Below are 16,128 nucleotides of genomic sequence, written 5' to 3' on the forward strand. Positions count from 1 at the left end.
AGAAGCTAAACATGACTGTCAATCTCCCTCGTACTGGGGCTCCATGCAAGATCTCACGTCGTGGGGTCTCAATGATCCTAAGAAAGATGAGAAATCAGCCCGGAACTACACGGGAGAAGCTGGTCAATGACCTGAAATGAGCTGGGACTACCGTTTCCAAGGTTACAGTTGGTAATACACTAAGACTTCTTGGTTTGAAATCATGCATGACACAGAAGGTTTCCCTGCTTAAACCAGCACATGTCCAGGCCCGTCTTAAGTTTACCAATGACCATTTGGAAGATCCAGAGGAGTCATGAAAGAAAGTCATGTGGTCAGATGAGACCAAAATAGAACTTTTTTGGTCATAATTACACTAAACATGTTGATCAGCAGAGGTGGAAAGTAACGAATTACATTTACTCATGTACTGTAATTGAGTAGTTTTTTGTGTATTTTTACTTTTTTGAGTAGTTTTTAAAATCTGTACTTTTACTTTTACTTAAGTATGTTTTATTTAAAGTATTGTACTTCGCTACATTTTAAATCATATCCGTTACTGAGTAAAAAATTATTTTAAAAAGCAAGGTGATAAAGACGCGCAACGGATGTAAATGGGCGGGGCCCGGGGGAACGCGCAAAAAGAACCATGGAGACGGACGAGACAGTGCGCGCTAATGCAGACCCGCCTCAGTTCAAATCTTATGAAAGAACCCCCTGGTCATATTTAAGCGACCACTTTCCACTGACGCGAAGCGAGTGTTTCATTTCTATGAAAGGTAGGATTCATGCTCTTAAGTACGAAATTGCACAACGCGTTTTTAATACCATGCGCATTATTTTCCGAGGTCTAGCAGCTTCGCGTCAAGTCAAACACAACTTCAAAACATCCTCGAATGCACAGGTCATTAGACATTGCAAAGAGCGAGAGAGAGAGAGAGCGAGAGAGAGAGAGAGCGAGAGCGAGAGAGAGAGAGAAGAATAAAGGTCATCAGGTACCCAGGTCAGGGAAGTAAGAAGATAATAAATGTGTCAAATGTATATAGACATGGCACTCATCTCATTATATGCTCATTTAAACTATATATAGTTTAATAAAATAATGTATGTTACCAGCAATACAACCTTACTATAGTGATTGTATTTACAAGCTGTTGACCACCTTCAAAAGTGCATAACTCACATGTAAAAATCATTAAACAATTGTTTAATGACCAATCCTTTAATTGTAAAGATGTTCCTACAATTAAAAACAACTAGTTTGAGATGTATATTCCCTTGTCGTTTTTGAACTATACTAGAATCCTCCACCTCTTCCCGCTGTAAAAAAGTTACTTTTACTCTGAGTAAAGTTAAAATGATTTACTTTTTACTTTTACTTGAGTAGATTTTTAGACAAGTAACTTTACTTTTACTTAAGTAAAATATTATTAAAGTAACTTTACTTTTACTTGAGTACAATATTTTATTACTTTTTCCACCTCTGTTGATGAGTGAGTACCATCCCAAGAACACCATCCCTGCTGTAAAGCATGGGGGTGGTAGCATCATGCTTTGAGGGTGTTTTTCTGCACATGGGACAGGGCGACTGCACTGTATTAAGGAGAGGATGACCGGGGCCATGTCTTGTGAGATTTTGGGGAACAACCTCCTTCCCTCAGTTAGAGCATTCAAGATGGGTTGATGCTGGGTCTTCCAACATGAAAATGACCCAAAGCACACAGCCAGGATAACTAAGGAGTGGCTCTGTAAGAAGCATATCAAGGTTCTTATTTTCCTCTCTGTATCTGTAAAAGGGGTATGTAAACTTTTGAGGAAAACTGTATGTTTGTTGTGATTTTGTGCTTTTACTCAATATTTGTATTATCTATAGTAACATTTGTCGCATCTAGACATCATAAACCTAAGATATTAAGTGCCAAGAGACCATCACAGGCTGAATACTTTGAAAAACGATCACACAGAATTTAACTGCAATTAAATTGATGTTTTTAGCCATTTATGTCCACAGTAAGATGTTCAGAGGATGTGCAAACACAAACACTCGCCTGCAATTCACACAAACAACTCGTGACAAAAACACCAAGCGATCTCTCCAGCCAAATAGAATGGAGCGTTTCTCTGGAAATAATTTTCGCAGAGTGCTGTCTTTGGGCCAGTTTTGTTTCTTTTCATAAACGTCAGGCTCTTCTCCAAAATCCTCATAGCACAGTTCTGCCCATATCTCTCAGACAGAAAAATCCCTGCCAGACACTTCTATTAAAGCCAATAAAGACTTGCTGAAGTGCTTTTCTATCTTTACAAGCCATTGTCTGCATGAGGAGATGGCCTCAGCCAGCTGGAGCGACACAGAGGATTGGTCTTGTAGAAATCACACGTGCGGCATGTAAGGACACGTGTGCAAAATTAAACGAAAGGTACAGTAAAGCACAATACAACCCATCATATTCTCCTCGAAAATTAAACGCTTATGACCGAAATAGGGGAGGAAGAGATTTTTTATCATGTGGCTCATTGTGCTGAAGGATGTTGAGAGGACGAATAAAGCAACATTGATTTTTGCATGCTGAAATAACACAATTTCTCGTACAAATATAAACTTATGTTATAGACCGTGTATATAGGTCCGAAAATAAGAAATATTTAATATTCTGCATGTTCTAGGTCACAAACAACACAGAAGCACATTAACTAAAAATAAAAAGTGTAATATGCATACATAATTACAATTCAATTTTCAATGAAAACCACTTGCCAAGCGATGCATGAGAGGTCAGGGGGATTTCTCGTGCAAGTTTCTCATGCTACTAGTGGAAGAAAACAAGCATACAAGCAGCGGGCGTGTTGCATATGCATACAAAATCCAGGATTCATAATTTATTCACTTTGACTTGAGAAAGCAGAAATGGCAAATACTGCATTAATGAGAAACAGGCCACATTCTCCTGAGGCTGTCATCTTTAATGCAATGATAATGCAGAGTTCAATTAAAGCTGCGCAGAAGAAACCCGAACAGACTGTCATCTATTTCTGTGCTTCCCTCAACCTTTTGTTTAAGCTGGTGGGAAATCAATAATGAATGGCGCAGGTAGCCAGTGCCGTAACGACCATGCAATATGAACCATAAAGAAACTTCCAAGATCTCCCTCTCAAAAAATATGGTTACTTATGCCTCAAACAAGGTGTGGACGAAAGCCAATGATGAGAACAAATAGGTCAGTGAATGCGTGTGGACCTGCAGAGGGTTTGTGAATAATTCAGCAAGCAGCTGGTGAAAAGTGAGATCTTAAACTCCACACAAAAAATAGTGCAAGAGTGAAATGACTGAAGAAACAGTTTACCTGAATAGACTTTTAGAAAAAAATGTCAAAATATGTACCCCAACTGTCACTGAAACAATACTCTTTAAAATTTACATTTTAAAGAGCCACACAGATCCAAAATCGAAAATGACCTGTATTGCAGTGTGTCATGTAGCTGTCCATCAATGTAAACAATGTGCAAAGTAGTGTAACCAAAAAAATCATATCACACTGTGTTTTCAGTTTGTGTTGTTTTCACTACCAAAGGATGAAGATATATAAAGAATCAGTGGTTAAAATTACTTTTTCACTGAGCGATTAACTAGACGTTTGGCTGTGAAGAATCAGTGGTTAAAATGACTTTTTCACTGAGCGATTAACTAGACGTTTGGCTGTGAAGAATCAGTGGTTAAAATTACTTTTTCATTGAGCGATTAACTAGATGTTTGGCTGTGAAGAATCAGTGGTTAAAATTACTTTTTCACGGAGGGATTTACTAGACGTTTTGCAATGAAAGATGGTTCATTACCCACTTTATTTGGAACAACATGCGTCTCCTAACCACAACCTGTAAGTATGATTATAGCTACATACTTGCTTAAATGAGTGTCAGAGAGTTACATTAGCTACGGTTTTACGGTTTTGCTATGGTCCAGTTAGCTTACATACTTGCCCAAATGAGTGTAAAAATGTTAGTTTCTGTCTTCGTTTTTATTGGATTAATGATGAATGATGAAAAATTGGCATCTTACTGGCTCTTTAATGTAAATAAGTAGTCGTTGTTTTTATAACTTGGACTAATGATGAATAATGTTGTTTTTAAAACTCTTAATATACTGTCAGAGAGTCACGTTAGCAAGCGGTTAACGCATGTGCACTAACTTAAGTGTTTACTACATTTTTGCTATGGTTCGATTAGCTTACATACTTGCTTAAAAGAGTGTAAAATGTTAGTTTCTGTCTTCGTTTTTATTTTTATTGGATTAATGATGAATGATGAAAAATTGGCATCTTACTGGCTCTTTAATGTAAATAAGTACATAAGGAACAGATATGTACATATATTTAGTATACATACTCAGTTTCAGATTTTTACTGATCTTCTTATAGCCTTGGCCATCTTTGTGGAGAGCAACAATTCTAATTCTCAAATCCTTATTTTGGAGTTTTTTGCCATGGGGTGCCATGTTAAACATCCATTGGTCAGTATGAGAGAATTGTTCTCAAAGCACCAAATTTTAAATACTCTAATACAAGATACACAAATTTGATGAATGATGAATAGGACATGTGGCTTTGCATGGTTGAACGATATACATCTAATATCACTTAGGGTGTTCTTACTTTTTTTGCCAGGTATTTTGACAGCAATGGCTGTATGTTCAGTAATTTTCAGAGGACAGCTAATCTATACTGCTATAAAAGCATCACCTTAACTACTGTAAAATATATCCAAATTTCATTTCTATAGTATTGTCCATTGAGAAGATATACTAAAATATTTGCTCAAATGTGATAGGTGTATATACTTTCGTGACATACTGTATCTCTGGGGTACTAATATGAACTTGTTGGGTAAAAAGCTGTACTTTTTGAGAGGGTACAGCCCCAGTGACAGCTGGTGCACAAATTGTGACCTTTTTTTCTGACGGTGTATGACAACTTGAGTGTTTTAAACCTGTATTCTGTTTTGTTTTTCTCTGGGGAACACAGAAAGAGAAGTTCGAAGAATCTCTATATACTCTTAAATAAAATAAACATGCTTCATGATGCCATAGAAGAGCCATTTTGGGCTGAATGGTCCCATAAACAACTCTTTAACATCCAAAAAAAAAAACTTTGACCGAATGGTTCTTTTATGGCATCACTGTGAAGAACCTTTTAATGACCTTTACACAAAAAATGCTGGGTTGTTTTTAACCCATGTTGGGTAAATATTAAGGGTATAAAAAGTATTGATCTGCATATCAGGATATTTTGTTTTGCCAATACTGTATCAATTCCCGACCACTAGATAGCAGTCTTCTTATCTCTAAAAGTCAAGAGTGACAGGAAGTACTTGGTAAGGTTTGCATATGGTGGTGTGTTCTTGATGACAAAATGATATTCCCAAAATACGAAAGATCCCAATATACAGCCCCGCTTACAGTTTCGCAATGTATCTCATCATCCCAACCCATGTATCTTGATACGTATCGTATCGCCAGATTCTTGCCGATACCTCTGGGTTAAAAAGGATCCAATGCTGGATTGATTCAACACAATGCTGTGAGGTTTCAAACCAACTCTGGTTTATTACAAGTCATGGTTGGGTAACAACAACCCAGCATTGCGTAATTTTTAACCCAGTGTTGTATTCTGTACAATATTTATCCAGCATGGGTTAAAAACAACCCAGCATTTTTAGAGTGTTGTTTTTTAAAGGTTGTACAAATATTTTTATTACAATCTCACGATGACAGAGTTGGTAATTTGTTATTTTTACTTGAGTAAAATTTTTGAAAAAAATACTCTTAAGAGTACATTTAAAAGAGGGTAATGTACTCTTACTCGAGTATATTTGTAATGGAAAATGTTTACCTTTACTCTGTTTCACTGTACGACATTCCTTCGTTACAATATTTTAATTCATTATGAAATGTGTATTTTATTTTAAAATTGCCGTCTCGTGTTTCTGGGGCATTTGCGAATTAATGACTCGTTTGAGTCGATTCCTTACAAAGTATTGCAAATGTATGAGTCTTCTGCGTCGTTTCTTTACTAAGCAAACGAGCCAAATGTTTTGAATTGGTTTGTGAATCAGTTTGAATTAATAGTTCAGTTCGCTTCAAAAACTAAAACGTCTAATGCGGTTCTACTCGTATCAAGAAACACGCAGAGTATAAAGAGTGTTGGATAATGTTGATATAGATCTACTATAAGTTTTTACTAAAAGTCAAACTTCACACATATACCCGCCATTATATACGCGCAGCCTGTTTGTCGTCAGACATAGTTAAACGCGCGCACCCTCCAGAAGCACCGTGTACACTTGTGAAGTGTATAAAGAAAATCCATCAAAGATTGACGTCTTATTCGCTGTATACTGCATGATGTAAGTTCTTCTTACAACACACAAGTGACAAGGGATTTATAATATGAGAAAACATGATTTTTGTCTAAAATTAGTATGTGTTTCATGTAAGTGTACACTGCACACTAGGAGGTTCTCTGAGTTAGTTAACTTGCATAGTGAATGCAAAACTCTGTTGGTTTCCTTGTCTGATACTGTATTTCGGATCAGATGTATACATAACATTGAGACTAGAGTTAATTTCATAGAAATGCTTGTCTATTCTGTGTTTGTCTAAATTATTCTTCAATCTGTACTGCTTGTGTATGTTGCAGTTTTACACACACATACTGTATAAGTGCCCTCCATAAGTATTGGTACAATACAGGCAAAATTCCTCTGTTTGCTGTGGAGTCAAGAAATGTCTAAGCATTAAAAGGTGAATATGAGACTCAGTAGTGTAGTGAAGCATCAGTAAGAGTCATCCTGTCTCTTTAAGACTATCCCATATCTAAGTTCTCACTCAAAGCACTTCTGAATCTCCGACGGCATTCTGGCCTGTGGCTATTTAGTACAGCATCACCTCTCTCTACATCTGCGGCACCCAGCTGAGGCAAATATCTGACACTGCACCAAAAAAAGTTTTTAATCATTGTAATAAATGCTTGGTAAATGTGGGTCATGAAGATTTTCAGAGGTCTGTTATTCTTCCCCGAAGACCAGAAACATAATGAACAACATGAGCAAAATGTGGATCTTGATAAACATAGTATACACCAGGGGCCCAAATGATAAAAACATGCCTATAACCACATTAAAAGTAAATATATGTAAATTTCCCATGTGGTTTTGCCCAATATATAATACAGTATACATATCTACCATTACCATCTAAAACTAGCTGCTTCTGTACAATATACTTCATAGTCATTCTTGGTCCCAAAAGCAGCATTGACTCTCATCTGTCCATCATTGGAACAGTTATACTGCACGACAGCAACACAGAATGTTGACAGAAAAAATTGTGGCCAACATTCGTACAACGCGCACCCATCTTAAAATCTGCTCATTCTTAAAATGATACAAAAGTCACAAACTTAAAATCTGTACTTTTGATCTAGAATACATCAAAAAATAAAGCATAGCTGAGAAGCTCATGAGGTGACAGTTTGACTGGTGTGCTGACAGTCGCCCCTCTTTGATATCAATATTCCTCCAGTGGTTGGCTTGGTTCAGCGCGGTTTTGCTTGGTAGTCAGAGCACATTTGATGGGAAGGTTGGGGAGCGTTTAGTGTGTTTGAGCCTCTGACAAATCAGCTGTTTAGGAGCTGTCAGTATGGCTCAGCACAGAGGGGCAAGACATGCCCCGATAAAGTCACGGACAGAGACAACAAGAAATCAAATACATATTCACAGATTTGTGACTAAACAGAGAATTGTAAGACGTTAAAGGAGCACTAAAGTAACTTAAAGGGATACTGTACACAAAATTCTGAATATATAACTCCTGGAACACAAGAAATCTATTAAATTTATATTTAGGGGTCAGGAAACCGAGCAGTTTACACACCAGCCTGATTTTTTTTCCACAAAAAGTACAAATCTGATTCTTTAACATCACACTGAATAAACATTTCGTACTGCCAAAGAATCAGTTGATTCACCAAAAGGTGGAAAAGGTGTAATTCAGGCTCTATTAAAAACATTTGAGCAGATGCAAGAACAGGCCTTGAGTCACGCTTCTTTCATTTAGATACATGAAGGGTCTTGGAAGGGTAATTACACAAGATGGTTTCTTAAGCTAAACGATGAGAAGTGCTATCAAAGATTTTCAAATGTAGGTTACACAAGGCAAGTCCATTCATTTCATCCACATACAAAAGATCAGGAGCACATACTTTCAAAGAGCTTGAAAGGGTCTCCCAAACCAAGGCGCTATTAACATTTCCCATCATTACTGTAGTCAGTGTTACTAGTGCCCCAGATTTGGGTCTGAGGGGAACACAGTTCTGCTGCACAGTTCAAAATCGACTTTTAGCTCCGGCAAGATTACAGGATGGACTCTCAAGACCAAGAGACATCAAAAAACACAGTAATGAGAGTCAGAAGGAGAGCACATTTGGGCTGGAAACTGTATGATGTACATGCACTTTACTAGAGTTATTGTTTGTTTTTTGTATAAAATAAAGCCGCAAAATCAGGCAGAGTAATAAAACTATGAGCAATTTATCTGCAAACGAATCTATCTGCAAAGATCTGCTTAATAAAGTACATGAGGTGGACCAAATAATATGGAAACCTTTTATTAGTGTAGTTAATATTATTTGTTGAGGCTACTTTGAAAAACAAACATTGTGGTTATATTTTCTAGGTTGCCCAAGTATTGAACAAGTTGTATCTAATTATTACACGGCTCTCTGAAATGCTTGGTTCTGATTGGCCAGTCGCGACATTCCAAGGTTTGTTCTTTTCAGATAACTACCGCTCAAAACAAATAACCAGTGTTGGGGGTAATGCATTATAAGTAACGTGCATTACGTAATAATATTACTTTTCTGAAGTAACGAGTAAAGTAACGCATTACTTTATAAATGTACATATTAATATTTGAGTTAATTTTTTAAAAAGCTAATGCGAGTTACTTTTCAGTTTAATTAATTTAATGTAAAAAAAAACAATTTACTGCATTAAACTGAACATATTAACGTAGATTTACGTACTTCTCAGTCATAAAAGCCACCTGCAAGACCTGAAAGGGATCAGGCCTCAGCCAAGTAAGAAAGCATTACTTTCCATTAAAAGTAACTAAGTAATGCAACTAGTTACCTTTTTAGAGAGTAACTTAATATTGTAATGCATTACTTTTAAAAGTAACTTTCCCCAACACTGCTAATAACACACGGTAACCTGGATGCTGCAAATCATTTTGACATGTAGAGTTCAATATTACCCCAAAATAAATATAAATATGTCTTTTAATTAGTGATGCACCGAAATGAAAATTCTTGGCCGAAACCGAAAACTGAAAATAAATTATTATTATTAGAAAAATCTAATAAACAATAAAGAAATTGCAAACATTTATAAAAGAGTTTTTTTATGTTTTTTTTAAACGCGTTTCTCTCGTATGTGCACTACCGAGGGCACTTAAACGCGTGCACATACAGAGACCGAGCGTGAATCCCAAACAGCGCAACAATTGCTCCACATAAAAACATTACGTTGTGTTTCATTGCTTTATTCACCAAATGTATGTTAATGGATTGCAGTATGAGACACATTAGCGCGACTCTCTCTAAAGTTTACACATCAAGACATGCTTAATCTTTGCAGACGCGTGCAAACAGCTAGACCGTGAGTGAAACCTGCTTGAGCACGAAGGGGAGGGGTGGGAGACGACGGATCACCGTAGGTGAAACATAAGCGCTAGCGCACGGATGGATGGGGCGCGGTTGACATTCATTTTCGGTTTACATTTTCGGCTGGATTTTTTATTTCGGCCCGAAACCGATCATGCCATTTTCGACCGAAATTTCGTTGCACCCCTACTTTTAATAACATATATGACATTATAATTACAAATGATTAAGCCAAATAGTGTTTGTGCAAGTTGAACGTCTAAAACTTAAAAGTCACAGGAGGTCTGTATTCGTTCAAAATGAGCAAATCAAATATTTCAAATCAATATTTAATACTCCTTACCTTTCTTATGATGTAAATAGCCATGTAATAAGCGGGATAATATGCAGGCAGCAAGTCCCTTCAGTATGATACAAGACCCTCCGCCTCACGTCAAGTCCTGATCACACTGTCGGGGCTTATTTCTGTGATAATAACCTGCTGCCTATACATTATCCCTTACATAAGTTATGTTCAGTTTGATACAAAAACTGATGAAATGGTTAATCAAATTTCCAATGTGGGAATATAGCGGTAGTTTCCTACCACTACCCCCACTGTATGTCGCTTTGAAAAAAGGCTATAAAATATGTATTTTCCCACGTACATTAAACCCAGAAACTGTTAATATCTTGCAGATACAAACAAACATTTATTTAGTGTGTGGAAAAAAGATCTCAAATCAATGAAAATAAGCATGAATCTGTATATGTATGTTTATATATATCACCCACTTAATAAATGTACAGAAGCCAGATGACCTTTAGGTTACCCCCTTAAGTGGATCCAACCACAATGTCTGAACCTGTCTGAGGACACAATGATTCAACTCACAGCTCTGATAAGGACTGAGAAGTATCAGATATGCGCAATGGTGCGTATCATGAAGAAATAGAGCCAAGCCCCGTTGTTACGAAACACCACCAAGCATCAGCATAATAATAACTGAATTACTGACTACATGGCAGCTAATCTCAATGGGCTGATGATTACCAACAAAAGCGCTGTCGCCATCAAACCTCCACTGCTGTCGTCATTTCGATATAAAAGACCGCTCTCCACGCAGTCTTTTTTCCCCTGCTTTCTTCTTCTAACGGAGCCCTCGGGGCTTCCACACTCCAGTTAAATTTGCATGTCAAAGTTCCTGCCGAAACTTCAGCAGAAAGCAGTTAGTAGCTCTCGGCACTGAGAAACAGGAACAGAGAGGCAGGTGCGTGGTTTCTCCACATCAGCACAACGAAACAATATGTAGACCGTGCATAAGCCTGTCAAGATCATGACGTTTTGGATGAGGATTATTTGTCATGTGAATAATTGCAATTTAAAAATCTGCCCATACTGCATCTTTTGCGGTGTAAGATTAACAGACAAAAGTTACATATTCACATTAAAGCAAATTTTGTGCTGTCCGTCAAACTTTTGTAAACAAAATATTTGACAATCCTTTTTTTGTTTGACTTTTTTAAATATGTCCTTCTTTCTGTAACCTCTATCAAAATACACAAGTCATCATGTTTTGCATGGTGTCACTAATCATATCACTGCATGTCATTAAAAGGAGGGTCTAATGATATTTCATGCATTGTGATTTATTAACACAGTTAAAGAGTTTGATTTCTCATGCTAAACATGGGCAAAGATCCAAAGAACCATTTATGCATATTTTAGACGAGTTTTTTATGCCGAATGCACTTTACAGTACAGTAGACGTCCTTATATAGGAATTGAACCGGCCCAACCACAAGCTGACACGAAATCAACGTCACCGAAGAACTGTGTTTTGTTTGTGAGGGAAATTTAAGCTTGTTCAACTTCCCAGCATTACGTGAACAGTGGATGCAGTTTGTTTAGACTAGGTAGCAACAGAGTTACGCAAGTTGTTTAACGCTAGATTTAGTTGAAATGGGGCTGTCCCAGTACGGCTCCGCCTACGGTATGCCTCCAAGAGCTCTGCTTTTTCAGAAAGTAGCGGTACAGCTGATCAGTCTTTTATAAATCTGATAAAACTTAAAATTCTTTGGAGATATGAAGGATGCAGTACTACTCTATAGGTACTCAAGATTAACATGAGATTAGCAGAAACACTATGGGGCGGTTTCCTGGACAGGGATTAAACTAAACTAAAATAAATGTAAGAGCTGTCCAAACTGAAAACAACTTTCACTGACATATCTTTAAATACATCAGTGCCCGTTGTTTTCCTAAAAATGCAGTAATGTTTTTAGTAAGGCACTAGTTATATCCTAAAAAACTAAGGTCTAGTCCTGGCATAAGATAATCCCTGTCCTGGAATTCACCGATGTGTGTTATGTGACCTTTAAGTATAATGAAAACATGTAAACCCCATAAAACAGCTGTTCTCAAACTTTTTCCGCGTGCGGCCCCCCTTGTGTACGGGGCATTCTTTTGCGGCCCACCCAAAGAAAATTTATGACAACAAAAAGTTATAAAATTTAACATTATAATTTAGCAAAACATATTAAATTATACAAAGTAGTGTTGTTGGTTAGTAGCCTTATTTTTTCAGGTTTAATTACACAGAATTCATGATAAATGAATGTATTTTATAAAATGTCATAAAACTGGGGCCCCCCTGGCACCATCTCGCGGCCCCCCTGGGAACCACTGCCATAAAACACTGGCAAAATGATAAAAAGTGAAGTTGGAGAAACTTGCATTCACACTGCAGATTGAGGGACATATTTACTAAACAGGGCAAAATAGCATGAGAGCGCAATTCCAAAAAAGCCCCCCTTGGTAGTGATAATATCTGCGGGTTATTTACTAAAAAGACACAAATTAAATAACACAGGCGCAACAACTTATTCCATAATGACCAAAGTAATCTACTAAGAGCAGTGCAAATTAGTTCAGAGTCACAAATAAGCAGAGCTGATGGTCTTCAGGTGCGGGTGATCTACTAACGCCTGATGCACTTGAGTTTAGCACCATGGACAGCGCAGCTAAAAAATTTGGGTGCGAAGCCATAGTACACTGCAAAGAACTGGAAGACAACAAAAATACGTTTTGACACACCTGGTACTGTGACTTTTTCTAGTTACTCCTCTTTTTTTCCTCCAGCAAATAAAAAATAACATGGCATGGCGAACAATATTTTTGAATAATATGTTCAATATGTTATGTGTGAAGAAAATCCTTTCCCTTGTACCACAAGTTTGCTGATCTCTGCAATGCCTTCTAATATCAGCAACAATTGCAGACATTTCAAGCGCAAAATGATGTAAGAAATGCTTAATTTCCGCATTACATATTGGCGCAAATACCAGTAATATCACACGTGCAAACGTTAGTAAATCGTGTTGCGTGAATCATTTAAATAATCTCCTCCCATCAATTTTGCATCTAAAAGGGAAACTCCTAGAAATGCATATAGACGGTTTCACCAGTAACAACATAAACAAGTGGCTGTTGCGGTCCGCACGTAACTTCCGGTAAACTCCGCTAAGAATAAATAACAACAAAGTTCTTTAAACGTAGTTTATTTATATAAAAAGCAAAAAACCAACACATAGATTACCTAGGAAACCAAAACATTTGTTATTTTCGACGAGGCATTTGTTCAAGAGATCAGTTTAGCAACTAGTCATACCATTAAAAAAACAAAACCGGAAGTAAGGTTCGGATCCAGAAGTGTATCACGTGCGTCCGATGAAACCGTCTATACAATAAGGTCAGTCGCAAAAATAACTAGACCACACCTTCTCAGCACTAATTATTCCCTGTGTGTCTTTAGTAAATCCAGACACTCTTATTTAATGACAAAATTATGGTTTGCGCTGGCGCAAGCTGATAGTAAATCTGGCTCTAAATGTTCTTTATCCCTACATGAGACGCATTGATAAATTCACATACACTATGAGTGAAATTGGAGTGGTTCGATATAGTGGTAAGAGGTTGGTCGAATCTGCACAGTAATCAAACAACAACCATGACAGATCAAACACTTTCCTGAGAGATCAGGATAGTCTTATGGTCAAGGAAAATAAGAAACTTGGGGAAAGACAAAAAACTCCTGCAGTGTATTCTCCTAATTGACCATTCCTCAGCTGTTTCCAACACCTTGATGTTGAAAACATGTGTGGTGTCAGTTTTTGAAGTTCAGACGAACTACCGGCCGCTGATACTCCAAACCTAATATGCTTGGAGCATCTACAAAGCATGCTGTCTTCATGGCAGACCTGAGGTTGATTGACTCATTTGATTGGCTGTCCTTGAGGCGGAAAGCAGGATGGCAATGTCTGTCTAGGTCCAGGTAAATCAGGTCTGCCTTTCACGCTCTAAAAAGTCTACCTTTGAAGGGCTGCTCAGGGGCCACTGGCTCTGGCTGGCATACTCTCAAAATCACAGACAGGGAGAGGTAGCACTTCCACAAACCAATTTCTTGGCCCTGGGCGAACAGAGGCAAAGAGGAGGAAAATGAAAGGACAGGTGGAAATCAAGAGTCCTGTGAGAGTGGACCATCGTATTAGCGCATACAGGGTTGCCCTGCTGATGATACTGATGGGCACAGGGGCAGACCAGGACTATGTGAAACAGTACTGTACCATGTCAAAGGCATTGGGGTACTTATACACACCACTCAACAGTCTCAGAGCGCATCAGCCTCAGGTGGGAAATCTGTCGATAACATTGCAGTAAAATCTCTGAGTGCCAAGATTGGTTGTGATTGGTATTGGACTGTAGATAAGAAAATTGCTTCCAAAGCTCCACATATCAATGCATATTCGTGTGATGTAGTTCTGCATGTCAGGAAAGTGTAATGGGGAGTTTTAGGATGAATTTGAGTGCTCTCTTCAGAAAATGTCAAAGAAGCAGCTATTAAGCTACTTTAAATTCGTAGTTCCAACATGACAATTTCTCAAAATCCTCTGAAGGTCATTTTCAAAGTAGCAATTGATCTTTTTTTTACTAAAAATGTCTTTTGTGAACAAATCAGCCTCAATTTTGCCATTTTGTTCTCCTATATCTCTCTGAGATCATTCCCTAACTAATTTTTACAAGTTGGATATCTTGTATAAATTCAATGCAAACATTTTTACAAATCAACTTTTGCCCCAGTGATGTTGGGTTTAGGAGTGGGGCTTCTTGTATTTTCTGATTATTTCATGTTTTGTATGATTCACTTTATATGAGTTCATACAAAATCACCACCTCATGAAAAAAAGCTACATTTTCCTATGAAATTGGTTTGGTTTCTTAAATGAACACCACTAAATTGACTTGAAATTTAATTCAGATGGCAACAGAAGGTTGAAGTATTAGACGCAGAAAGAGAAACCTTCCATTAGATAGATAAACAGCTGAACATCCTTGTTGCCGATGGCTTTTTTAGGTGGGAAATTGAAGTTGTCGACCTGTGGGAATTGCGACCGGAGGTGATTGTGCAGTACCCTGAACTCAGTATAGCGCCGATACACATTCCACTCATTGTCCAAGATCCTAATGTATACCTGAAACAACAGAAAGCATCTATGATTTATGTGCATCTGTGTAAGTTTTGCTTTTGTTGGACCCACTTATGTTCACACATGTGATATATTTGAAGATAAAACTAAGTTACTCATATTGCCTCACATTAGCATTAGCAGTGCAAAAATAATACGTCTGATTAAATATATACCTTTAATGCATTGTTAGTTACATCTGCATTAATGTAAATCCCACAGTTGAATAGACATGAGGAACAGTAGGGAAAAGGCATTATGTAAAGGGTAATATAGATTTTTTTTATGTATTGTTAATGTTTTTATATATGTATTATTATTTTTCATTTGGTTGTTTTATTTCAATTTTACTTTTTTCATTGCAAGAGTTTCCGCAAATTCAGCTTTTTACTGTTTTACTATTTTGAACTGATACTATTTAAATACATTTTACACCATAAACTTTCCTAAGGCTGTCTAATAGGCTTTTTATGTACAGTAGGGGTGCGCGGGGCAAAAATTAACGCGGGGTTAGTTGTAACACGGACTGTTTACATTGTTGCACAGGGTTGAACGATTTGTTTTTCTTATTTTGTTTTCACGCTGCTAAAAGACATTCTCCCGCAAATTTATGAAAATGTATAATGTTTTTTCAGAGAGTTATTGATAAACGAGTGTTTTCGTAGCATGTTAAGTAAATTTTTTCATCACATGTTTTTTCGGTTTTGAGTTGGGTGTGAAAGATACCAAAACCAATGTTATGTCATCTTAATCAGTGTCTTGTTGACTAAAACATAGCACCATTTTGAAATATGTCTGCAGCTCTTAGCAACTTTTTTGGTAGGCTTGAAAATATTTTGACCCAGCGGGGTTAATAGTAACGCTGTGTTACAACTAAACCTTCAGCACTAACGATATGAAAACCGCAAGTGTAATTCTTGCCGTGGTTTTA

General features: G+C 37.3%; 2 protein-coding genes across 2 annotated transcripts in view; one reads left to right on the forward strand and one right to left on the reverse strand.

Annotated features, from left to right (window-relative positions):
* Nucleotides 1–16,128, forward strand: part of zc3h7bb (zinc finger CCCH-type containing 7Bb) — a 497,977-nt gene that overhangs the window by 210,589 nt on the left and 271,260 nt on the right. The window lies entirely within an intron of this gene.
* Nucleotides 1–16,128, reverse strand: part of snx29 (sorting nexin 29) — a 124,051-nt gene that overhangs the window by 21,202 nt on the left and 86,721 nt on the right. The window contains exon 19 of the mRNA XM_073866845.1: nt 15,059–15,203. Coding sequence (XP_073722946.1) covers nt 15,059–15,203 — 145 coding nt within the window. The remainder of the gene's footprint in view (nt 1–15,058; nt 15,204–16,128) is intronic.

The sequence above is a fragment of the Misgurnus anguillicaudatus genome, chromosome 4, assembly GCF_027580225.2.
Source record: "Misgurnus anguillicaudatus chromosome 4, ASM2758022v2, whole genome shotgun sequence".
NCBI classification, from domain to species: Eukaryota; Metazoa; Chordata; class Actinopteri; order Cypriniformes; family Cobitidae; genus Misgurnus; species Misgurnus anguillicaudatus.